This window comes from Bubalus bubalis, chromosome 15, assembly GCF_019923935.1.
Source record: "Bubalus bubalis isolate 160015118507 breed Murrah chromosome 15, NDDB_SH_1, whole genome shotgun sequence".
NCBI lineage: Eukaryota > Metazoa > Chordata > Mammalia > Artiodactyla > Bovidae > Bubalus > Bubalus bubalis.
In genome coordinates, this window is record NC_059171.1 from 80070311 (window position 1) to 80095737 (window position 25427).

Here is a 25427-nt window from a genome sequence, read left to right on the forward strand (position 1 = left end):
CAGGGGTGCCTGGCAAGAGATGCCCAACAGCAGCATGACTGCTCCCCAGAATGCCAGAGGATCTGTTCACACGAGCAGGGACAAGAAGGAGCCCAGAATACAACAACTGGAAGGGAAGTTTAAATATCACTATTTGCAGCTGCTAAGATTGGATACCTGGAGAACCCAAAAAAATAAACTAAAAAATAGCAGAATTCAACAAAGTAGCACGGGACAAAATAACGTGAAGCAATCAAGAGCAGTCATATGTGCATACATAAATGGAGGATATGCAGAGGAGACTCCTAACCACAACATTTAAAAAGACGTGGGACTCGCCCAGTGGTCCAGCGATTAAGACTCCCTCCGTGTTTCCACTCCAGGGGACATGGGTTTAATCCCTGGTCAGGGAACTAACACCCCTCAAGCAATGCGGTACAGCAAATAATAATAATAATAGATAAAATTCGTGCAAATAAAGAAAATGTGAAAGCATTACAGGAGACCTAATAAGCAACTGAGAAAATACAACACCTTAAGAAGAGAGACTCAGTATCATAAAGATGTCACTGTCCCTAATCTGTACATTTAACACAATCCAATCCAAAGCCGATCAGGTTTTAGGGACTGCAAATATGTGTATGTGTGTGTCTGGTGAAGGGACTGAGTAAAGAACAGGCAAGCTAATTCAAAGTTCATATGTAAAGATAACCTAGAACAGGCAAAAAAAAAAAGTTATGACAAAAAAGCAATGAGTTCTTTGAGATGCTGAAACACAGCATAAAGTGAAAGTGAAAGTGACATCGCTCAGTCGTGTCTGACTCTTTGCGACCCCGTGGACTGCAGCCCACCAGGCTTCCCTGTTCCTGGGATTCTCCAGGCAAGAACACTGGAGTGGGTTGCCATTTCCTTCTCCAATGCATGGAAGTGAAAAGTGAAAGTGAAGTCGCTCGGTCGTGCCTGACTCCTAGTGACCCCATGGAATGCAGTCCACCAGGCTCCTCCGTCCATGGGATTCTCCAGGCAAGAGTACTGCAGTGGGGTGCCGTTTCCCTCTCCAGGGGATCTTCCCGATCCAGGGATCGAACCCAGGTCTCCCGCATTGCAGGCAGACACATTAACCTCTGAGCCACCAGGGAAACACAGCATAAGGCCTTACTAATTAAAATAGAGACAACTGCACAGAGGGACAATGCAACAGCTTGTAAGCAAGCGTCATCAATCCTGAGAGGCAGTGACGGTGGACGCGTCACACATCCTGACTTCAGCGCACAGTACAGAGCAACAGCCACTGAAAGTGCGCCACCGGCAGGAGAGACACGCAGACCAACGGGACAGCACGGAGAGCCCAGAACACAAGCACACACAGACAGCAGACGGACCTGCCGAGGGCGCCAGGAACACACACGGGGAAAGGACGGTCTCCGCAACGAACGATGCCAGGAAACTGAAGCTGAACCTGGAAGACAACGAGCTTGGATCCTACTGTACACCACAAACGCACGATAACTCAGTCAATTAGAGACTTAAACAGAAGACCCCACATTGTGAAACTCCAAGACGAAAGCACAGGGACAAAGGTTCAAAATGTTGGTTTTGACAAAGATTTCATGGATGTAACACCAAAAGCTCCAAGTAACAGAAACAAACAAACATAAAAAAAACAGCTGAGTGGGACTACAACAAATAAAAAAGCTGCTGCAAAGCAAAGAAGTAACCATTGGCATGAAAAGGCACCCACAGAACTGGAGGAGATATTTACAGGAAGATCTTCCTTGACGCACAATGGGGTTACATCCTGATAAACTCATTGTAAATTGAAGATGAATTGAAAATGCATTTAATACATCAAACTCAGCATAGGTCACAGCTTAGCTTGGCCTTCCTGAAACGTGCTCAGAACAATCACATTAGCCTACAAGTGGGCAAACCATCTAGCACAAAGCCTATTTTATACTAAAGTATGGACTGTCTCTTCCTGATGGTTCAGTTGGTAAAGATCGCCTGCAATGCAGAAGACGTCGATTCAGTCCCTGGGTCGGGAAGATCCCCTGGAGGAGGCCGTGGAAACCCACCCAGTATTCTTGCCTGGAGAATCCCATGGACAGAGGAGCCTGGCGGGCAACAGTCCATGGGGTCGCACAGAGTCAAACAGGACGGAGCAACTAAGCACAGCACAGCACAGATGGACCAGCTCATGTAACAGACTGAACACTGTTGAAAATGAATACAGAACACTGCCAGGGCACCAGCTGTGCACTCCTGTGCTCTCAGGGCTGACGGGGTGCTGCCCGCCGCCCAGCGTCATGAGAGAGCACCATCCACCCTGCATCACTGGTCCAGGAAAAGATCAAATTCAGAATGCGAAACATGAATGCATATCACTTTCACATCGTGAAAAGTCAAAAACTGTAAAGTTGTTAAGACCATCATAAGTAAAGCCTGATGTGTATCTAATACGGGGTTAATCTCCAAAACATATAAGGAACTCCTACAATTCAATAGCTTAAAAAAAAGAAAACTAATAAATCACCCAATTATAAAATGGGATGAGGACTTGAACAGACATTTTTCTAAAGAAGACATACAAGTAGCCAAGAGGAGCATGAAAAGATGCTCAGTGTCACTAATCATCAGGGAAACGCAGATCAAAACCACAGTGAGAAGTCACCTCACCCCTGGCAGAACAGCCATAATCAAAAACAAGACAGTGTGAGAGTCAGCGCTGGCGAGGATGTAGAGAACCTGGAAGCCGGCACACTGACAGCAGAGATGCAACATGGCAGCTGATACAGAGAACAGCATGAAGCTTCCTCAAAAATTAAAAGCAGAACTACCGTACGATTCAGCAGTCCCACGTCTGAGCATTTGGAGAAGAAAATGGCAACTCACTCCAGTATTCTTGCCTGGGAAATCCCATGGACAGAGGAGAGCATGGTGGGCTACCCATGCTCCAGGGGGTCACAGAAAGTCAGACACAACTTGGAAACCAAACCAAAGGGCTTCCCTGGCGACTCAGTTGGTGGGGAATCTGCCCGCAGTGCAGGAGCGCCAGGTTCATCCCCTGGGCCAGGAGGATCCTCTGGAGAAGGGAATGGCAACCCACTCCAGTATTCTTGCCTGGAGAATTCCACAGACAGAGGAGCCTGGTGGGCTACAGTCCACGGGGTCACAAAGAGCCGGACACAACTGAGCAACTAACACAACACATACAAATCAGTGATCCCATTTCTGAGCATTTATTTGAAAGAATTAAAATCAGGATCTCGGACAGATGCCCCCATGGTCACCGCAGGGTCACTCACAGCAGCCCAGACGTGGAGACAACCTCAGTCCCATCTGCAGATGAAGGAGATGAGGTCCACTTGGTGGACACACCGCAGACTTTAAAAACAACCACATTCTGCCATGTGCGATGACATACGGGCCTTGGGGACATCGTGTAAAGTGAAATAAGGCCGTTACAGAAGGACAACACTGCGTGACTCCACCTGTAGAAGGCGTCTATGCAGTCCAGGCACTTGCCTGCTGGGCCAGTGGTTAAGAATCTGCCTGGTAACGGAGGAGACCCAGGTTCAATCTCTGGTCAGGGAACTAAGATGCCACACGCCACACGGCAACTAAGCCCGCAAGCCACACAGAAAAGATCCATAATGATCCAAGGAAGATCCCAGGTGCCACAACTAAGGCCCAACATGGCGGAAGAAAATAAACGAATAAATTTATAAAAAATAAATAAATAAAATAGTCTCATTCAGAGAACCACTGAGTAGAACAGTGGTTGCAGGGGCTGGGGCCCGGGAGGAGGGGAGCTGCTAATCACCAGGGAGAAAGCTGCAGGGAAGCAAGACGATGCAGTTCCAGAGCACAGCTGGCAATTCTGCACCCGGACAACAGGATGTGGCGCTCGTACTGTGCATACAGTACTTGTACTGTGTATATAGTACTGTACCAGGCACACAGCACTTGTACTGTGCATGCAGTACTGTTCTGTGCACTTCAAACTGTGAAGAGGGTTCAGTTCAGTTCAGTCGCTCAGTTGTTTCTGACTCCTTGCGACCCCATGAACCATGGCATTCCAGGCCTCCCGGTCCATCACCAACTCCCACAGTTCACCCAAACTCATCTCCATAGAGTCGGTGATGCCATGCAACCACCTCATCCTCTGTCGTCCCCTTCTCCTCCTGCCCTCAATCTTTCCTAGCATCAGGGTCTTTTCCAATGAGTCAGCTCTTCACATCAGCTGGCCAGAGTACTGGAGTTTCAGCTTCAACATCAGTCCTTCCAATGAACACCCAGGACTGATTTCCTTTAGGATGGACAGGTTGGATCTCCTTGCAGTCCAAGAGACTCTCAAGAGTCTTCTCCAACACCATAGTTCAAAAGCATCAATTCTTTGGTGCTCAGCTTTTTTATAGTCCAATTCTCACATCCATACATGACTACTGGAAAAATCATAGCCTTGACTAAGATGGACCTTTGTTGGCAAAGTAATGTCTCTGCTTTTTAATATGCTGTCTAGGTTGGTCATAACTTTCCTTCCAAGGAGTAAACATCTTTTAATTTCATGGCTGCAATCACCATCTGCAGTGATTTTGGAGCCCCCCAAAATAAAGTCAGCCACTGTTCCCACTGTTTCCCCATCTATTTGCCATGAAGTGATGGGACCGGACGCAATGATCTTTGTTTTCTGAATGTTGAGCTTTAAGCCAACTTTTCACTCTCCTCTTTCACTTTAATCAAGAGGCTCTTTAGTTCTTCTTCACTTTCTGCCATAAGGGTGGTGTCATCTGCATATCTGAGGTTATTGATATTTCTCCCAGCAATCTTGATTCCAGCTTCTGCTTTATCCAGCCCACCGTTTCTCATGATGTACTCTGCATATAAGTTAAATAAGCAGGGTGACAATATACGGCCTTGACGTACTCCTTTTCCTATTTGGAACCACTCTGTTGTTCCATGTCCAATTCTCACTGTTGCTTCCTTACTTGCGTACAGCTTTCTCAAGAGGCAGGTCAGGTGGTCTGGTATTCCCACCTCTTTCAGAATTTTCCAGTTTATTGTGATCCACACAGTCAAAGGCTTTGGCATAGTCAATAAAGCAGAAATAGATGCTTTTCTGGAACTCTTTTGCTTTTTCCATGATCCAGCGGATGTTGGCAATTTGATCTCTGGTTCCTCTGCCTTTTCTAAAACCAGCTTGAACATCAGGAAGTTCATGGTTCACGTATTGCTGAAGCCTGGCTTGGAGAATTTTGAGCATTACTTTACTAGCTTGTGAGATGAGTACAATTATGCGGTAGTCTGAGCATTCTTTGGCATTGCCTTTCTTTAGGACTGGAATGAGGACTGATCTTTTCCAGTCCTGTGGCCACTGCTGAGTATTCCAAATTTGCTGGCATATTGAGTGGAGCACTTTCTCAGCATCACCTTTCAGGATTTGAAATAGCTCAACTGGAATTCCATCACCTCCACTAGCTTTGTTCGTAGTGATGCTTTCTAAGGCCCACTTGACTTCCCATTCCAGGATGTCTGGCTCTAGGTCAGTGATCACATCATCGTGATTATCTGGGTCGTGAAGATCTTTTTTGTACAGTTCTTCTGTGTATTCTTGCCACCTCTTCTTAGTATCTTCTGCTTCTGTTAGGTCCATACCATTTCTGTCCTTTATCGAGCTCATCTTTGCATGAAATTTTCCCTTGGTATCTCTAATTTTCTTGAAGAGATCTCTAGTCTTTCCCATTCCGTTGTTTTCCTCTATTTCCTTGCATTGATCTCTGAGGAAGGCTTTCTTAGCTCTCCTTGCTATTCTTTGGAACTCTGCATTCAGATGCTTATATCTTTCCTTTCCTCCTTTGCTTTTCGCTTCTCTTCTTTTCACAGCTATTTGTAAGGCCTCCTCACAAAGCCATTTTGCTTTTTTTCATTTCTTTTTCTTGGGGATGGTCTTGATCCCTGTCTCCTGTACAACGTCATGAACCTCTGTCCATAGTTCATCAGGCACTCTATCAGATCTAGTCCCTTAAATCTATCTCACTTCCACTGTAGAATCATAGAGGATTTGATTTAGGTCATACCTGAATGGTCTAGTGGTTTTCCCTACTTTCTTCAATTTAAGTCTGAATTTGGCAATAAGGAGTTCATGATCTGAGCCACAGTCAGCTCCTGGTCTTGTTTTTGTTGACTGCATAGAGCTTCTCCATCTTTGGCTGCAAAGAATATAATCAATCTGATTTCGGTGTCAACCATCTGGTGATGTCCATGTGTAGAGTCTTCTCTTGTGTTGTTAGAAGAGGCTGTTTGCTATGACCAGTGCATTTTCTTGGCAAAACTCTATTAGCCTTTGCCCTGCTTCATTCTGTACTCCAAGGCCAAATTTGCCTGTTACTCCAGGTGTTTCTTGACTTCCTACTTTTGCATTCCAGTCCCCTATAATGAAAAGAACATCTTTTTTGGGTGTTAGTTCTAAAAGGTCTTGAAAGCCTTCACAGAACCATTCAACTTCAGCTTCTTCAGCATTACTGGTTGGGGCATAGACTTGGATTACAGTGATATTGAATGGCTTGCCTTGGAAACGAACAGAGATCATTCTGTCATTTTTGAGATTGCGTCCAAGTACTGCATTTTGGACTCTTTGTTGACTATGATGGCTACTCCATTTCTTCTAAGGGATTCCTGCCCAGAGTAGTAGATATAATGGTCATCTGAGTTAAATTCACCCATTCCAGTCCATTTTGGTTTGCTGCTTCCTAAAATGTCAACGTTCACTCTTACCATCTCCTGTCTGACCACTTCCAATTTGCCTTGATTCATGGACCTAACATTCCAGGTTCCTAAGCAATATTGTTCTTTACAGCATCAGACCTTGCTTCTATCACCAGTCACATCCACAACTGGGTGTTGTTTTTGCTTTAGCTCCATCCCTTCTTTTTTCTGGAGTTATTTCCCCACTGATCTCCAGTAGCATACTGGGCACTTACTGACCTGGGAAGTTCCATCTTTCAGTATCCTATCATTTTGCATTTTCATACTGTTCATGAGGTTCTCAAGGCAAGAATACTGAAGAGGTTTGCCATTCCCTTCTCCAGTGGACCACATTCTATCAGACCTCTCCACCATGACCCTCCCATCTTGGGTGGCCCCACACAGCATGGCTTAGTTTCACTGAGTTAGGCAAGGCTGTGGTCCGTGTGATCAGATTGGCTAGTTTTCTGTGATTGTGGTTTCAGTCTGTCTGCCCTCTGATGCCCTCTCTCAGCGCTTACTGTCTTATTTGGGTTTCTCTTACCTTGGGAGTGAGGTATCTCCTCATGGCCGCCGCTCCTGACCTTGGACATGGGGTATCTCCTCCAGGTCACCGCTCCTGACCTTGGACGTGGGGTATCTCCTCTCCACCGCTCCTATGCCATGCAGCCACGCAGGTCTTAGGTAAAGTGCTCTTATCCCAATAAATACATAATTTTAAACTCTAAACACAAATGGCAGTTTGGAGCATGCCTAGCCCCTAAAACCAATAGGGGAAGAAATGGACTTTTTAATAACCCGGACAGGACTATCGATAAATCATCCGGAAAAAATTAAGGTCGGATCCGTATCTCACACCATATGCCAGGATAAAATACAAATGAATAAAAACTTTAAAAGCAAATCAACAAGAATGAGAAGAAAACACAGGATTTCTTTTTAACCTTGAAGCAAAGAAGCCTTCATTAACTACACCTCAAAATCCAAGTGCCACATGTGAAAGCTGACAGATCTGATGGCAAGAAAGTGGCAGAACAGTGAGGACAACAAACGGCAGCAGCAAATGCCCTGAATCCAGCTGACGCTCAGAGAGCCCACGTCCACAATCAACAGGGAAAGCAGAATCACCACGCGGCTTTCAAAACACGAGCAAAGTCAAGGAACAGAAAGCTCACAAGGAAAATACAAATGGCTCTTTGATACATAAAAAAGTACCACGTTCATTCATCACATAGGCAAGGCAGACTGTCCCCCCGTGAAGCCTGATCACACTCAGCGTGGGAGCGGCTGGGGGACAGGCACCCACAACTCCCGAGGGGGTATGGATTGGGGCACCACTTTGGCGGGGGGAGCTGGCAGTGTGCCCTAACGAGGAAGGTCTGAGTCTTCCGACCCGGAGCATACAGCCTACATACACGCGTCAGATGACATACAAACCAGTCATTCGTTCTGTCATGATTTCTATCAACAACAGACTGTGTTAAATTGATTCTGAAATATCCATATTTGAACCATTCTGTAGTTGTCAACAAGGAAAAGAAAAGCTCTCTGTACTGACGGGGGAAGACCTCCAGGACTTTGTGGTTTGTGGCGGGGGGCCGGGTGGGGGGCACCGATTTCTTACTCGGTTGGTAATCACATTCTTATATATGTGGAAGGACAGGTAAGAGACCAGCAGCAGGTCACGTGTGGAGACATGGACCTGGCCCGCTGGGGTGGGGAGACCTTCACCTCTCTACTGCAAGCTTCCTCGTGTGTCTCTTTAATGTGCGTTTCTGGATTCATGCAGTTACTCACCTGGTGGCACCAGGTTTCAGCTGCGACTCTCGGGATCCTCCCTCTTCACCGTGCCACGCACGATCTTTGTTATTCTGTGCGTCCCTGTGGACTATAGCCCACCAGGCTCCTCTGTCCATGGGATTCTCCGGGCAAGAATACTGGAGTGGGTTGCCATTTCCTCCTCCAGGGGATCTTCCTGACCCAAGGCTAAAACCCGCATCTCCTGCATCTCCTGCATTGACAGGCGGAATCTTTACCTCCGTGCCACCTCGGAAGCCCTGGCTGCAGCACAGGGGAATCTTTACTCATGACATACAAACTCTCAGATGCAGCATGTGGGATCAAGTCCCCTGACCCTGAGTTGAGAGTGTGGAGTCTTAGTCACTGGACAACCAGAAAAGTCCCTTCCTTACACGTTTCTACTTTTGAACTATATAAACTTTTCAAAAAGCACAACGCACTGAAACCATTAGACTGTGGTCCATTCACACCATAGCACGGCAGACCCAGGGGCAAAAAGAAGCAAAGTACGGATATGTGTGACAAGCAAGAAAAACCTCCAGGGAATTATACCAAATGAAAAGAGTCAGTCCCCAAGGGCCACATACTGTCTGATTCCATTTGTATGAAATGACATAAGGAAAAAGGAGGACAGGCCGGGGCTTCCGAGGAATTCAGGGGGGCGAGGGTAGCAGGGAGGTGGGCATGACCACCAGAGTGACGCCACGTGACAGAAGCAGCCTGCATCCCCACTGCACCCTCGCTGGTGTCCTGGGTGTGACTGTGCTACAGCGTCCTGAGAAACCAGGTAAAGGAGCACAGGCGGCTCGGAATCAGTTCCTACAACGTGAACACACAACGTGGCCAAATGTAAAGCTTAATAACGAAAAGAGAAAAGACACGGGGCTGCTGGTGTCCATGCCCGAGGCCGCCAGGTGGACAAAACAGAGGACGCATTCAGCCTGGCCTGGCTCCTGAGCGCCGGCCCCCTGGAACGTGGGGACCTTAGGAGGGGAGCCCCGCCACAGCTCACCCTCTTTCTGGGCACAGGGCAGTCCCAGGAGGAAAGGGCAAGCAAGGGGAGGAAGGGCGCGCGCCCTTCCCAAGGCACAAGCCGCCTTGGGCTTGCCACTGCCGGCACCTGGCGGGTGCTCGGTGCTGCAGCAAGGCCTACCCGACACTGCCAGGACTTCCGCTCACCCAGTCCCACCCATGCCTGCCTGACTTCACTCTTGCCCAGGTGGCCGTCCTGGCTCTTAAGACAGAGCCCTGCCCGCGTGCTGCCTGTGGGGCCCCTCCTCCACAGGCCTCCAAGCCCTCCCACAGGTGGGCAGCAGCACACAATGCCAAACAGGAGGCCAGACAAGGCTGCACCCCACAGCAGCAGGCGGCTCAGGCCTCAACCACCCCCTCCCCAGTGTAAAACAAGGGCAGAGCCAGCTTTAGAGCTTTCCAGCTGCAGGATCGTTTCTTCAAACACAATCATCCCCAGAGAGTTCACATAGAATGGAGGAGACCAGAGCTGCTCTGTGTGAAGGGAGAAGGAGGAGGCAGCTGGGGTAACTAGAAGCCTCCAGTTCCGGGGGGTCCCCTCCACTGGTCCAGCAGCTCTCCACAACCCCAACACTGATGACACTGTGGATAAAGCCCAGGCTCTGGGGCTGGACTCACGGTCCTGCTCCCAGCCTGCCCTGCACTTTGCAGCCTCGGGAAAACAGACATCCCCTCTCCCCGCCTCCCTGCTCTGACCAACAGCTCTAAGACCAGGTGGGGTTGGCGCCCAGCCATTCCAGCCAGCAGGACAGCAGAGCTGACCCCAAAACACAGGTCTGGGCAGCCAAGAAGTCAGCCCAGCGGGTCAACCAGAGGCTGAAAAGATATCCAGGTCACACTGCCAGAGCTGCAAAGGCCAAGTGCAACAGGCAGCCTGATGCTGCAGACTGGCCCCTGGGCAAGAAAAGCCAGGACACTGAGAGGGGACTGGGGGTGCAGGGACCAGCTGGGACATCAGCCCTGCAAGTGAAGCCTTTCTGGACCCTGGCTCTGGAGCCCAGGCCCGTCTCCTGCCCTCGCGAGCTCATTAGCACCCTGGCAGGAGGAGGGCAGGCCGGGGCAGGGATCCAGCTCCTCATTAGCACGGCCACCGAGAGCCGGTGCTGAGGGCAGCCAGGCCCGGGCGGAGGCTGCTGGGCTACCGTGGGAGGGACTGATTCTGGGCTGCTGGTGTGAAATTAGTCCCTTTCCAAACACTTGGCAGGAATGGATTATGGATCCCGGTGGAGGGCAGCCAGAGGTGGCTGGGCAGGAGGCGGGGGGCTGCCCCCAGCTGGCGCTGACTCCTGAGCAGAGCTCTGACACCCCTTCATCTCCCGAGGGGCCTGCCCTCTGTCCTCCCCAGGCAGCATCCCGCCCCCACCGCCACCCCGCACCCCCAATATCCAGCTTCCAAGTCGGTGCAGGTGCAGTCTGCACCCCCCAGAGGCCACATCCAGGGTCTGGCTTGGGCATCAGAGGACAGACATGGACAGACAGGTGCCCGAGCACAGCGCCTGGTACCAAAGCCCTAAAAATGCTTGACTAGACAACTGGACACCTTTCCACAGGACCTGGAGAGCAGCCGTGGCCAACGGTGGGCTCACTCTAACCTCCTTTCATCCGCCGCACTGGGAACCAGAACTCCAAGTTCCAGGCCAGCCTCCCCCCAATCCCAGCCGAAAACACACTTCCAGACCTGGGCTCCTGATGCCCTCAACCCTTGCCTGGCTCTGCTTGAGAACATCGGTTCAACACTGAGGGGAGTCCGGGATTAAGTCTTTACCAGGGTAACCACCACCATCACCACAGACGTCCTCCAAGGGACAGGGCATCCTCCGGGGTGTAAGCACCCTCCCATCCGTCCTCCGGGAGGCAGGAGAGCAGGAGTGCTGGGCGGGCAGGGCGGCAGAGTGGTGAGCAGGCTCAGGAGCCAACGGGCTGAGATCAAATCCCGGCTGCTCACTTACGGGCCTGTGACTCTGGATAAGCTACCCAGCCCTAGGAAGTGTCCTGATCTTAGGAATATAAGGAACTCAGCAGCTGCCTTGGAGAAGGCAGTGGCACCCCACTCCAGTACTCCTGCCTGGAAAATCCCATGGATGGAGGAGCTTGGTAGGCTGCAGACCATGGGGTCGCTGAGGGTCAGACACGACTGAGCGACTTCACTTTCACTTTTCACTTTCAAGCATTGGAGAAGGAAATGGCAACACACTCCAGTGTTCTTGCCTGGAGAATCCCAGGGACGGGGGAGCCTGGTGGGCTGCCGTCTACAGGGCTGCATAGAGTCAGACACGACTGAAGTGACTTAGCAGCAGCAGCAGCTGCCTGGCAGACCCCAGAGGTCCATAAGCGGTGGTGACCATCACAGCTATGACACGAAGAGGGTGACAATGGTCGCTTCTCCTGTGTGCCCACTAGTGCGCCGCACAAGCAGGCCAGAGCCAGCTCTCTGGAGCCAGAGGGCTGCTCAGAGTGGGGCAGCCACACCAGCCTCCCAGGCACTCCCTGACCCCCACAGCCCCTCCCAGGGCCTCGGCGCACACGCCTCGGCAACGGCACTTCCTACTCACCTTCTATCACTAGTGCTCAGTTCTCTATCGCTCCACTTAATTTTCTGCATAATTAACTCAGATGACCATTATATCTACTACTGCGGGCAGGAATCCCTCAGAAGAAATGGAGTAGCCATCATGATCAACAAAAGAGTCCGAAATGCAGTACTTGGATGCAATCTCAAAAATGACAGAATGACCTCTGTTCGTTTCCAAACCAAACCATTCAATATCACAGTAATCCAAGTCTATACCCCAACCAGTAACGCTGAAGAAACTGAAGTTGAATGGTTCTATGAAGACCTACAAGACCTTTTAGAACTAACACCCAAAAAAGATCTCCTTCTCATTATAGGGGACTGGAATGCAAAAGTAGGAAGTCAAGAAACACCTGGAGTAACAGGAAAATTTGGCCTTGGAATACGGAATGAAGCAGGGCAAAGGCTAATTGAGTTTTGCCAAGAAAATGCACTGGTCATAACAAACACCCTCTTCCAACAACACAAGAGAAGACTCTATACATGGACATCACTAGATGGTCAACACCGAAATCAGACTGATTATATTCTTTGCAGCCAAAGATGGAGAAGCTCTATACAGTCAGCAAAAACAAGACCAGGAGCTGACTGTGGCTCAGACCATGAATTCCTTATTGCCAAATTCAGACTTAAATTGAAAAAAGGAGGGAAAACCACTAGACCATTCAGGTATGACCTAAATCAAATCCCTTATGATTATACAGTGGAAGTGAGAAATAGATTTAAGGGCCTAGATCTGATAGAGTGCCTGATGAACTATGGAATGAGGTTCGTGACATTGGACAGGAGACAGGGATCAAGACCATCCCCAAGAAAAAGAAATGCAAAAAAAGCAAAATGGCTGTCTGAGGAGGCCTTACAAATAGCTGTGAAAAGAAGAGAAGCGAAAAGCAAAGGAGGAAAGGAAAGATATAAGCGTCTGAATGCAGAGTTCCAAAGAATAGCAAGGAGAGCTAAGAAAGCCTTCCTCAGAGATCAATGCAAAGAAATAGAGGAAAACAACGGAATGGGAAAGACTAGAGATCTCTTCAAGAAAATTAGAGATACTAAGGGAACATTTCATGCAAAGATGGGCTCAATAAAGGACAGAAATGGTTTGGACCTAACAGAAGCAGAAGATATTAAGAAGAGATGGCAAGAATACACAGAAGAACTGTACAAAAAAGAGCTTCACAACCCAGATAATCACGATGGTGTGATCACTGACCTAGAGCCAAACATCCTGGAATGTGAAGTCAAGTGGGCCTTAGAAAGCATCACTACGAACAAAGCTAGTGGAGGTGATGGAATTCCAATTGAGCTACTTCAAATCCTGAAAGATGATGCTGTGAAAGTGCTGCACTCAGTATGCCAGCAAATTTGGAAAACTCAGCAGTGGCCACAGGACTGGAAAAGGTCAGTTTTCATTCCAATCCCAAAGAAAGGCAATGCCAAAGAATACTCAAACTACTGCACAATTCCACTCATCTCACACGCTAGTAAAGTAATGCCCAAAATTCTCCAAGCCAGGCTTCAGCAATATGTGAACCGTGAACTTTCTGATGTTCAAGCTGGTTTTAGAAAAGGCAGAGGAACCAGAGATCAAATTGCCAACATCTGCTGGATCATGGAAAAAGCAAGAGAGTTCCAGAAAAACATCTATTTCTGCTTTATTGACTATGCCAAAGCCTTTGACTGTGTGGATCACAATAAACTGTGGGAAATTCTGAAAGAGATGGGAATACCAGACCACTGGATCTGCCTCTTGAGAAATCTGTATGCAGGTCAGGAAGCAACAGTTCGAACTGGACATGGAACAACAGACTGGTTCCAAATAGGAAAAGGAGTACGTCAAGGCTGTATATTGTCACCCTGTTTATTTAACTTATATGCAGAGTACATCATGAGAAACGGTGGGCTGGATAAAGCAGAAGCTGGAATCAAGATTGCCGGGAGAAATATTAATAACCTCAGATATGCAGATGACACTACCCTTATGGCAGAAAGTCAAGAGGAACTAAAAAGTCTCTTGATGAAAGTGAAAGTGGAGAGTGAAAAAGTTGGCTTGAAGCTCAACATCCAGAAAACGAAGATCATGGCATCCGGTCCCATCACTTCATGGGAAATAGATGGGGAAACAGTGGAAACAGTGTCAGACTTTATTTTTGGGGGCTCCAAAATCACTGCAGATGGTGACTGCAGCCATGAAATTAAAAGACGCTTATTCCTTGGAAGGAAAGTTATGACCAACCTAGACAGCATATACAAAAGCAGAGACATTATTTTGCCAACAAAGGTTCGTCTAGTCAAGGCTATGGTTTTACCTGTGGTCATGTATGGATTTGAGAGTTGGACTGTGAAGAAGGCTGAGCGCTGAAGAATTGATGCTTTTGAACTATGGTGTTGGAGAAGACTCTTGAGAGTCCCTTGGACTGCAAGGACATCCAACCAGTCCATTCTGAAGGAGATCAGCCCTGGGATTTCTTTGGAAGGAATGATGATAAAGCTGAAACTCCAGTACTTTGGCCACCTCATGCGAAGAGTTGACTCACTGCAAAAGACTCTGATGCTGGGAGGGATTGGGGGCAGGAGGAGAAGGGGACGACAGAGGATGAGATGGCTGGATGGCATCACTGACTCGATGGACGTGAATCTGGGTGAACTCCGGGAGTTGGTGATGGACAGGGATGCCTGGCGTGCTGCGATTCATGGGGTCGCAAAGAGCCGGACACGACTGAGCGACTGAACTGAACTGAAAACGGTCCTATTTATTACGGCAACAGGAATGTTATCTGTCAGGCTCACTACTGTATCTCCCAGACGATAGTGTGCACGAATATTTGTGGTATGAGGGACTGCCCTACACAGTTACCTTATCCACATTTCTTCTCTGATTCTCATATCTGGCTTCAAGAAAATCTGTGAGTGGTATTTGCTTCCTCTGCTCTAAGGCACCCACGCAGGACAAGGACATTCAGAGCAGAGGGCAGGGACAAGTGCAAGGACCAGCATCAAACACCCCAGGGCAACATCGCTGGAGGAGGCAGAACAGGCCCCTTCACTCTGATCTGTTCGTTCTCCCTCCACTTTAGTCTTTCATCGCCCACTCCTCCATTTACGGATCCAGCAAACACTTACGAGCCAGGCAGTGCTGGGTGTTCTGGCAGAAAACAGCCAAATCTCAGAGGCCGCTACCTTCACAGCCCAGCAAGTCCATCATTACTACTGATGTCACAAATCACAATTCAAATAACAGAAAGAATTATGGCTGGACTGAGCCACCCAGATTAAATTCCTCTTGTAGCAAATAATACAATCAAAACAAACCCAGCAACCACAGACATGCCTGTGCGCATTTAAAAAAAAGAAAAAAAAAAAACAAAACAGGTCTAACCAACAGTTCACTTCTCCCAAACACTAGTCCAAATACTAGTCAGAGAGCAAAACTCTCAGTAACAAGCAGGGTGCTGTGTGCTGTGAGCCATGGGCACAGACATGGGTGAACCAACCCAGGGGAGGTAGGGGACAATCAGAGTAGAAGGCATTCTAAGAGGAAGACACAGACAGCCTCATACCAGTGAGAAAAGACATGGGATGTGCAGGAAGTACAGCGTGTGCCCTAGCGGGCCACACGAAGCAAGTGGTGGAAGATGTGGCTGGAGCAGAAGGCAGGAACCAGGTCCTGACCAACCATCACCTTACAGGAGGGGACTTAGGGACTCCTGTCTGCCCACAAGACCCAAAACCCCCAGACAGCAGTGCCTGTGCCTAGGTGCCCACCTCAGGGCCTGCAGAGGAGCACCCAGGGAAGGCAGTGGGGATACAGTCAGGGCAAACAGGCCAACAGAGGAGGAGAGAAATGTGCAGGGGGCCAGGAAGCTCCACCTCCTCCAGGAAGCCTTCCTGGACTGCCACTTTCCCACAGCCACTCCTGGGCAAGCATTTGCTGAACCAGGTTTCTACTGAGGACCTGTGGCGTATGAGGCTGAGCCACTAGGAAGTATCACTGTAATAGACCGAAGCACGCCAATACTGACATGCTTGCCCTGGTTCTCACCCTGACACTGTGTCCACATTGGGGCTACAGTGAGGAACAATAGCAACCCCTGCCTCACGGGGACCCAGGATAAAGCAGAAAAGACGCAAACAAGTGAGAAACACAAAACGTGAAGCGCTGGGAAGGAAAAGGGAAGGGACCTGAACCAGGGTAGTGATCGGAAAGGGTGGTCAGGAAAGCGGGCTGAGACCCACTGGAAGGACGGTGAGGTGCCATCCAGCCAGGAACCAAGCCGTGGGCAGGAAGAGGGCAGGGGAGAAGACAGCCGGGCGTAGCTGCCATGGCAGAGGCCCCTCTAGTCCCGCTGCTTCACCCTCAGAACTTTCTGCCGTGACCGCAGTATTCCAGGCCTGCGCCTCTCTAGCTAGTGGCCGCCACAGCGGACGCCGCGCGTGGAGCCCAGAGGGCATGAGTGAGACTTGAGTCTCCCGACAGGAGGTCCCCGAAGGGAGTCCACTGAGGCAGCACAGATCGGGGTCAACAGAAGGACAGGCGGGAGAGCCCTCATCCTCGGTGCCCAGGAGGCACGTTTCAAGCCAAACGTGGAGGGAGAGCAGGAAGGCCCGGAGAGGAGGCACGCAGGGCCGGGCTCTCCCTCGACGGCTGCCTCCCACTCGAGGGCGATGAGGACCATCCCGGCACCGGGGCCCCTGGACAAGCGCTCCGGCACCGGGGCCCCTGGACAAGCGCTCCGTCCCCGAGACCCGCCCCCAGCCTCAGCCCACGGCAGCCCCGCCCCTCCCGGAGGCCCCGCCCGCCCCGCGCGCGCCCCGCCCCCGGCCCCGCGGGCTCCGCGGGCCCCGCGCGCCCCTTTCGGCGTCGGCCCCGCCTCGGGGAACGCGGCCCCGAGCCGACCCAGCCTTGCCCCGCCGGTCCGCCGCCGCCGGCCCGGCTCCGCCGCGCGCAGCCGCCTCACCTGGGCCTGGGTAGCTCGCGGGCGCGCTCCGTGCGCTCTAGGCGGGCGGGGCGGGGAGGGGGCGGAGCCAGGACCCAAATATCACGTGACGACCCTTCCGCGCGGCGAAGGCCGCGAGGCGCTCCCGCCCGTCGCACAGCCCCGACGCCTCAAGCCAGCCAATGGCCGCAGAGCCACGGACGCGCCAAGGGCGGTGTCCGACTCGGAACTACAAGTCCCAGAGGGCCCCGCGCGGGTGCGGAAACGGCCTGGGACGGCGGCCGACTGGGCCAGAAAGCCTGCGCCCGGCAGGCGCACTTGCGGTCGCCTGGATGTGTGGTCCTCGAGAGCCACGAAGTACCGTGCATCAAGTAGCGGCCTCGGGGCCGGCTTACTCGCTTCTCCGAGGCTATGTCTTCCCATCTGCGGAGCAGGGTCACTTAGACACGAAGTGGAAGGACTCGCTTCGGAGGCCCAACCAGATCTCAAGGATCTGAGAGGCAGTGCCGCTGCGACGCAGGGACCACGCAGGGCCTGGACTCGAGAGCCGAGGACAGAAGGGTCGGCGCCCAGGTCTAGGACGGCCCACGGGGACTGCCGAGAGGAGCCGCGCCCCTGGACGCCACGCCTTGATCCGCACCTGCTGGGGCGCAGACCAAAGCCTTTCCGCCGAGGGCCTTATGGGGACGGGTCTCCAGAGCGCGCGGCTGTGGAGCTGAAGGTGCGGGGCCACGCCCCGTGCTGGGGGGTGGAGGGAAGGAGGGGAAACGGGACCACACCTCCTCCAGGACGACCGCCTGCAGAGTGTGCTTCCTGCCGACCCAGCTCCCCAACCCCCAACAGGGTAGTCTAGCGGCGTCCCAAGCTGTTTTGGCACCAGGGACCCGTGGAAGACAATTTTTGGGGAGAGAGGAGAATGGTTTGGGGCTTTGCATTTATTGTGCACTTTGTTTCCGTGATTATTACATGAGCTCCACCTCAGATCATCAGGCGTTGGATCCCAGAGTTTGGGGGACCCTGGTCTGGTGCCAGCAGGGCCAGCCCAGAGCCAGTGCTGAGTACCTGCTGCTTCCTCTTTATCTGGGGCAAGCCCTCTAGCGTCCCACCCCACCCCCCAGAAGCAGTAGCGCGGGCCCCTCCATCAGGACCTCCCCCTGGGAGAACCAGGAGGGAGGCTGGGTAAAGGGAACGTCTAAGAGACACCCAGAGGAAGAACGGAGGGAGGAAGCTGCCGCAGACCCCACAAGATATCTGTGAGTCGCATCCTCCCCCTGTGCCCCGCTTCTGGAGGACCCTCTGCAGCGCCCACTAAAGCTGACCTCAGACACGCACAGGGCCGTAGTGTTCACTCAGTGTCCCCACAGAGCCTAGTCTGTTCTATCACCACACCTACACCTGTGTTGCTGGGTGATGTTGAGCAGTGACACCTCCTCTGGGCACATTTTCCAAAGCGTTGATGTGGGAGCCTCTGAGGCCGCAGAGTGCCAGAGCGCAGGGGAGGGGGGCATGCCATGTCGCCCCTGTCACCTGTGTGTGGGGGGCAGTGTCACAGGGGGATGTGTGCTGGGAAAGTTCTGGCACAGGCCCAGCACCCCGCAGGGGTCTGACCAAGAGAAGAATCTTGCCCCCAACCATTCAAGAGCAGTCTCATCACAGCCCCAGGCTCTTAGAAAACTGACTCCAGCATGAAACTCGTAACAGCCTCCCAAGGTATTTATCACCAAGCAGGAGTGGCAAAAAAAAAAAAAAAAAAAGTAAAAGAAAATCCCAACAGGAGCATTTGAGTGTCATCTTTGCTAATCACATCCTCTGTGAAGGAAGAGTTTGCCGCCCCTCCTAGGAAGTAGCAGAGCCTGCTTCTCCATCCTTGTGGGAGGAGGCATCTCCACGCCCCAAGGAGCCATCTGTCTGTTCCACACCCACCACCCAGGCTTGCTACCTGGCACAACGTCCAGACTCCTCTTGCCAAATTTTATCCTGTTTGTCATCACTTATTCATTCAACAATCTTATTTCCAGTGTCAGGCAACATACTAAGCCCTGGGGATGCCATACAATTAGTTTTGGTTGCTAATGACAGAAAATTCCAATAACAGTGACTGAAATAAGATCAGTGTGTACTTTCAGTATTACACATTCTAGCCCAAATAGGCTGTAAGGCTGGGAGGGCACCCCTCACAATCATCAGTATCCCAGACTGGTTTAATCTTGTTGCTTCTCTGATCTTCAAAATGGGCCCTCTGCCTCATGGCACAAGGTGGCTGTGTAAGTGCCAGCCATCACATCTGCTTTTCAATAGCAAAAAGGAGATCTGGACAATGGAAAGTCACTCATCCCCAATCCCATCCTTTTAAAGACACTTCCTAGATATTGTACACCTGCTTACACCACCATCCCCGCTTGGCCAGAACTGGGTCCTTTGGGTACTTCTAGTTGCAAAGGAGGCTAGGAAATGTCTTCCTCCCAAGGATTATGTTCCCAGCAGCCATCAGGGCTCTTGCACCAAGTAAGACGGTGACAGTGGGGCCTACCTAGCAGCCTCTGTGAAGACACAGCCCTTGTCGCAGTGCTTGTGGTTTGTTTAGCAGGTGGGCTGCAAGTCACACAGATGTGCATGGGAACATGGGTGGAGGCTGTACAGGAGCAGAATGGGGGTGTGGGGACCCAAAGGGGGCTGAGGGTCAGGGAAGGCCCCCTCGACGAGGACGCCTAGCATGGGGAAGTCTTGAGGGATAGCTGTCCATCCTGACCGTGCCAGCTGCTCTGACCACCTCTTCTCTCCCTCAGCCACGGGGGGTGGGGGGCAGGGCTCTGGCCCTGGTGGGGACGGGCACCCGCACGTCCCAAAGGGCCTCAGTGGCTCTGGGGGCCCAGGCCTGTCGCTGACACCCAGCCAAGGCCCCACCTCCGCATCACTGGCGCCCCTTGGGGCTCTCAGCCTGTAACGGCCGCAAGATCACGGGCTGCAGAATTGAAGAGCACCTCTTACCTTCCACTCCACAGCACGCAGTTCGGCCCGAGATTACGGTTCTCAGTGTACGCGCTGTGCGGCGGTACTTGGACCCAGGTGAAGCTGGGACCCCGTGAGGGCAGTGAGTGTGCCGGCCGCGCCGGGCCACGGGGCAGCCCACAGTGCTCCTGTGGGAGGCGAGAGCCGGAGGAGTGGGAAGACAGACATCGGAGGGGACACCTTTGGGACCAGCCGAGGCAGCCAGCGCTCCCGGGTGCTTGCTTCTCTGTCTTGGACACAGCCACGTTCTGTGGCCCCCCGGGCAATCTGGTGGCCCCATGGCTGGCCCTGGACACAGGACCAGGAGCAGCAGTGAAGGACGCCCCTTTCCAGCCGCCATGAGCCAGCCCCACAGTCCTGCGTGCGTCCCCCTTGTCACCAGGACGTGGAGGGCTCCGCCGGTTTGAGGGCCCCCAGGTATCACCGGACAAGCCCCAAGAGGGAATGGGCCCAGGAGAGGGGCCGTCTCATCTGCAGGTGACCGAGTGTGAGAGGAGAAGGCAAGGTCAGGAAATGGACAGAGGAGAAGGTACCGCCTCTGCAGGACCCTGAGCCCAGACGATCAGCCCAGCGCCGCTTCCCAGGGGCCCAGGGAGTTGGGGTGAGGAGATGGCAAGTCTATGAGGAAGACAAGTAAACAGCAGGGGGCAAGGAGAGGTCAGGGTTCTCCCAGCACCCAGCAAGGGTCTGGCTCACCCCCAGGCAGGGCACCGGGAGCTGGGCCTTTGGTTTGAGTTCCTCTGGGGGTAGCATGGTAAGTTCTCTCTGCCGAGGAGCCTCCACACCAGGATCAGCGTAGCTCCTGCCTGCAAGCCCCCTGATTTCCTCACAGGTGCTCTGTGCCCCTGTGAGCATGTGAGCACGTGGACAGCACCTGGTTCTTTCGTTATCGGGTCTCTTTTTAGGGACAAACAGCCTCCTTCTTCCCTCCCTCTTCCTCTTCTCTCTCCAGTTGGGCCACCAGACCAGTGGCCACGGCCGCCGACTGCCCAGCCTCCCACCAGCCCTGCAGCACATCCTCCCAGCTCTACCACAGGCCCGCAGGGTGGCAGCGACTCCGAGCCTTGGCTTCCTCAGGCCTGTGACACGGACCACAGTGTGCCCTGCTCTGCAGGCTGACGCGAGGCTTGTGTGAGCTGGCTCCTGCCTTTCCAGCCCTTAGCCCAGACCTGGCCCGCTGGAGCCCCAGGGCACGTGTGAGCACGTGGCCTGTCTGATTTATCACTGAATTTTGGGTGGTGTCAAGCGCTACTGCCAGGCGCCATGTGGGTGCTGCCCTCGGCGTCTCAGAGGAGCAGAAGGAGACAGAGAGGCCCACAGAATCACCTACTGGGCGCTAAGTCTGTTGTTTTTTATTATCGTCATTCAGTCATGTTCAACTCTTTGCAATCCCATGGACTGTAGCTCACCAGGTTCCTCTGTCTCTGGGATTCTCCAGGCAAGAACACTGGAGCAGGTAGCCATTCCCTTCTCCCGAGGATCTTCCCAACCCAGGGATCAAACCTGGTTCTCCAGCATTGCAGGCAGATTCTTTACCTTCTGAGTTAGAAGGTCACATTTGGAAACAGTACATTTTCCCCAGGGTGTTGGAAAGATTTCCCAGAGAAGGAGCGTTTGGACTGGGTGCTGAAGGATGAGTAGGAGTTTGCCAGGCAGGACTGGTTTGAATCTACCGTGGGTGCTGCAGAGGGTTACCGTGTCCACCTACTGGGTGGAATTCTGTCCGAGCTCCTCTAACCGGTGGGCATTTGTCTGGGCTCCCCCATCTCCCCTCCCCTCCTCCCTGCACACACTGGCACAAACACAGTCACACACACTCATATGCAGTCACACACACTCTCACACTCAGAGTCAAGAACTGGTTTCGGTGCACTATCCCCCATCCCCACCAGCACGTGCAGGGAACCGCGGTAACAAGATGCTAATGACAAAGGTAAAGCTCAACGAGAAGAACATTTTACAAAAACACAACTGTGTGCTTCCAGGGCTCCCTCCCTGCAACCCAGAGAGCTGCTGAACCTCACGACAGTGCTGCCTGTGGGCGGAAAGCCCGCCAGCCCCACCTTCCGGGCTGACGCAGGAGGTCCGTGGCGGGGCTGAGTGGGAGCACCCTCCCCAGGACTGGCTCCACAGTGCCCCTGTTCTGCCAGCTCACCCACCTGGTCTCATTTGGGGGCGTGAACCCCCCATTCAAGGCCCTTCCTGGGCCACCATCACCAACCATCACATCCAAGTGCCTTCAGGATGCCGACCCAAGCCCACGGCACCAACTCTCCAGGTGTGCCCTCTCACCCTTGCCCGGTCAGTCCCCACCCTTCAAGGCTGGCCCTGCCACGGAGTTGCCCCTCCAAGCTGCCCGGCCCGGGGCTTGGTCTTTCACAGCACTGGAGCCTGAGCTCCTGGCTACGGGTCCAATGCTCATCTCTCTCTCTCTCTCTGCTGACTGCCCAGGTCCCCAGGGCTGGAGGCTCTGCTGTCTGTCCCTTTCCCTGGGGTCCCCAGGACTCCTCAAGCTCTAAAAGTCTCTCTCTCAGCCCAGATGCCTGACTATCCCTTCTCCCTCTCAGATACCTGCCCCCTGGCCAAGCTGTGGGCTCTGAAAACAGGTGGACAAGGGGGCTTGAAGGGTATGGCTGGGGACTTCTCCCTGCAGCCAGCAGGCCCTGTGTGCCTTTACCCTTGAGAGTGTCCGGCACGAGAACAGACGGCATCTCTGGCCCCTCATAGGTGATGGAGGCCGAGAGAAAGGGAATCCAGGCTGGACCACAGTGGGCTGCTTCCTCAGCCTGACTGCAGGGAGCGCCCAGGGCTACGAGGCGGTGGGATGCGGGTCTTGGAGCCCTGCAGGCAGTACAGGGTGACTGGGTGGCGTTACCCTGGTGTTGACAGCTGAGCAGACCACCCAGGCAGGCATCTCCCTTGTTTCCATCAAGGTGGGTGGTGATCAAGGCAGGCATACCAGCTGAATGAGGGTCCAGCATGGGGACACACACCCAGGCCTCTGCAGTGCCGGCCGGGCACAGGAATGGTGGTCCCTGCGGTGAGATCAGGGAGGACCAAGGCCCACCCCAACCATGACCCCCTGTGTCCCTGTGTCCTAAGCCACGTTGGCATTTCCACACATTCTCGCTTGGGGGCACCACCACCTGGGGGGGCAGAGCAGAGTCTCCCAGCTGGGGAGCACACCCACATTGGCTTTATGGTTTCGTGAGCCCCCCTTCCCCTGCCCCTGCCTGGGACTCCCCGACCAGTCCTCCAGGTGAGTTCCTAAGCCCCTCCTCCCTCCATGTCTTGACAGATCCAGGGAGGACTTGCCATCCAAGAGCAGTGGCTGCCTGGAGGTAAAGGGGGCGTCCCCTGATAAAGCACAGTGGAGTGGCTTGCGCACTGCACGAGCCCCTTGGGTTCAGCACTTTCCGGCCGTTAGTTCATGTCACTCATCCGTCCACCCTCTCAACTTTCCATGCATCTGCCCACCCACCCACCCATCAAATCCTTCCATCCATCATCCATCCATCCATCCACTCACCAAACAAATATTCACAAAGGGTCTTGACCCAAGCACAGGGCAGCAGAGACTGAAGCCAGAGAAACCCCAGTCCCCTCCAGGTGTGGGCATCGGGAAAGGGGAGACAACAACGTCCAACCTCCACCTGGGTTGTCATCCCTATTTCTCTGATGGGAAAACTGAGGCCCAGAGGCTCCAGAGAAAGAAAACATCCTGTTTCCTTGGCACCATAACCAGGAAGCAAGAGGGGCGGTGCCAACATGCCCCAAGTGGAGGGGATCTGGGGTCCGTCCCAGGCCTGCCCCACCTTCCCAGAGCCTCGGCTCTCTGCCCCTTGGCCCTGGGTGCCCGCCGAGTGGGTGGGCAGCCCTGACGGCGGGAGGCCTCGGGCACATTGACTGTACTTGGCGATCACTGCAGTATTTATAGGGCTCGACGGGGATAAAAATAAAGTGAGGGGGCGCTGCGGGAGTCACCGCGGCACTGTGGGCCCTGCCTCTCCTGCCAGGAGTCCAGTCGGGCTGGGCGCAGAGGGGAGGGGCAGCAGCGTGTGGGCCCCAGACAGAGCGTGGACTTGCCGGCGGAAGTCACGCAGCTGGTGCCCAGCTCAAAGCAGGATCCCCACAACCGCCGCCCCCCTGCTTCTCCTACCCAGGCCTCCCCACAGCCAAGGACGGGATCCCTAGACTGTCCAGCAAGGCGGGGCTCAGACCAGGCTCAGGGCCGCACCTGTGCCTGAGGCTGGGTCTCCGCCTGGCCCGGAGGCAGGAGGTCCCCCCTGGGGCTGAAGCCCTGCGTGGAAGCGATGCTCAGGTCCCATCTGGGAACCTGGGGGCCTGGGAACGTGTCCTCGTCCAGCATCCGGGTCTGGACCCCGTCCGAGTCACTCCCTCGTGAGCCCCTATAGGCAGCAGGGCGGTTCCGTGCAGAGGAGGCACCTGCAGCCCTGCGCCGTCTAAGGCCCCCACCCCCGGCCCCCAGCCATGAAGCTTCCCCTCCAGCTCCATCCCACCCTCTATTGTTTTTAATTCATGTATTTTAATTGGAAGCTAATGACTTTACAATATTGTAGTGTTTTTTGCCATACATTGACATGAATCAGCCATGGGTGTACATGTGTCCCCCATCCTGAACCCCCCCCACCTCCCTCCCCATCATCTACTTTTGCTTCGAGCTCTGCTGCTGAAATCCAGCTCCAAGAAGTCACCGCGTTGGGAGGAGCAGGGTCAGCGGTGAGCAGGCCTGGCCCCTGCCCCAGGCCCTGGGGCTCGCGGCGGCTCCGGGGGTGGGGGAGCAGGCACCCCTTTCTCCTTCAGGCCAGGCACGGGCTCCCCAGCACTGCTGCCAGCCAGCACCAGCTCGCTCTGTGCCACCAGCCTGGCTGGAAGGAGCCTCCTCACGTCCACTGCAGAGCAGCCCACAGCCCAGGCCTGGTGGGTGGACGCTGCAGGGGCCGAGCCCTCACCCCAGGCTGGGGCAGCTCTGCAGGGCCGTCCGTGCTCCTGCGGGGCCGGCGGGCGCCCCCGGGACGAAGGCGCCCAGCACAGCCTCTCCCCCACCCACCCCAGAAGCTGCTCCGGTCCACTCTCCACAGTGAACTGCCAGCAGGCCCGTCTCTCAGGACCCAGGGACAGGACTCTGGCTGTGGGCACCACCTCCCTGCCTCCCACCCCGGACTGGGTCGGGGTCTCACCCGTGACAGCTCACCCCACTCCGCCGTCAGCAGCGGCGTGTGCTCCACCACCACTCTGTCTTGCTGCCACCGTGGGAGCATGGACACCTCCCGTCCCCGCTGTCACAGCTGTGCGTGGTGGCCACGTCCCCTCCGCAGGGCAGGCGTCAACACCCAGCC

General features: G+C 53.6%; 1 protein-coding gene across 1 annotated transcript in view; it reads left to right on the forward strand.

Moving 5' to 3' along the window:
* Window positions 1-24472, forward strand: part of LOC123464931 — a 27084-nt gene extending 2612 nt beyond the window's left edge. Inside the window, exons 2-10 of the mRNA XM_045162762.1 lie at window positions 16599-16737; window positions 17023-17779; window positions 21020-21198; window positions 22074-22150; window positions 22218-22300; window positions 22607-22694; window positions 22795-22886; window positions 23366-23408; window positions 24231-24472. Of these exons, the coding sequence (XP_045018697.1) occupies window positions 16599-16737; window positions 17023-17779; window positions 21020-21198; window positions 22074-22150; window positions 22218-22300; window positions 22607-22694; window positions 22795-22886; window positions 23366-23408; window positions 24231-24472 (1700 nt within the window). The remainder of the gene's footprint in view (window positions 1-16598; window positions 16738-17022; window positions 17780-21019; window positions 21199-22073; window positions 22151-22217; window positions 22301-22606; window positions 22695-22794; window positions 22887-23365; window positions 23409-24230) is intronic.
* Window positions 24473-25427: the final 955 nt, after the last annotated feature.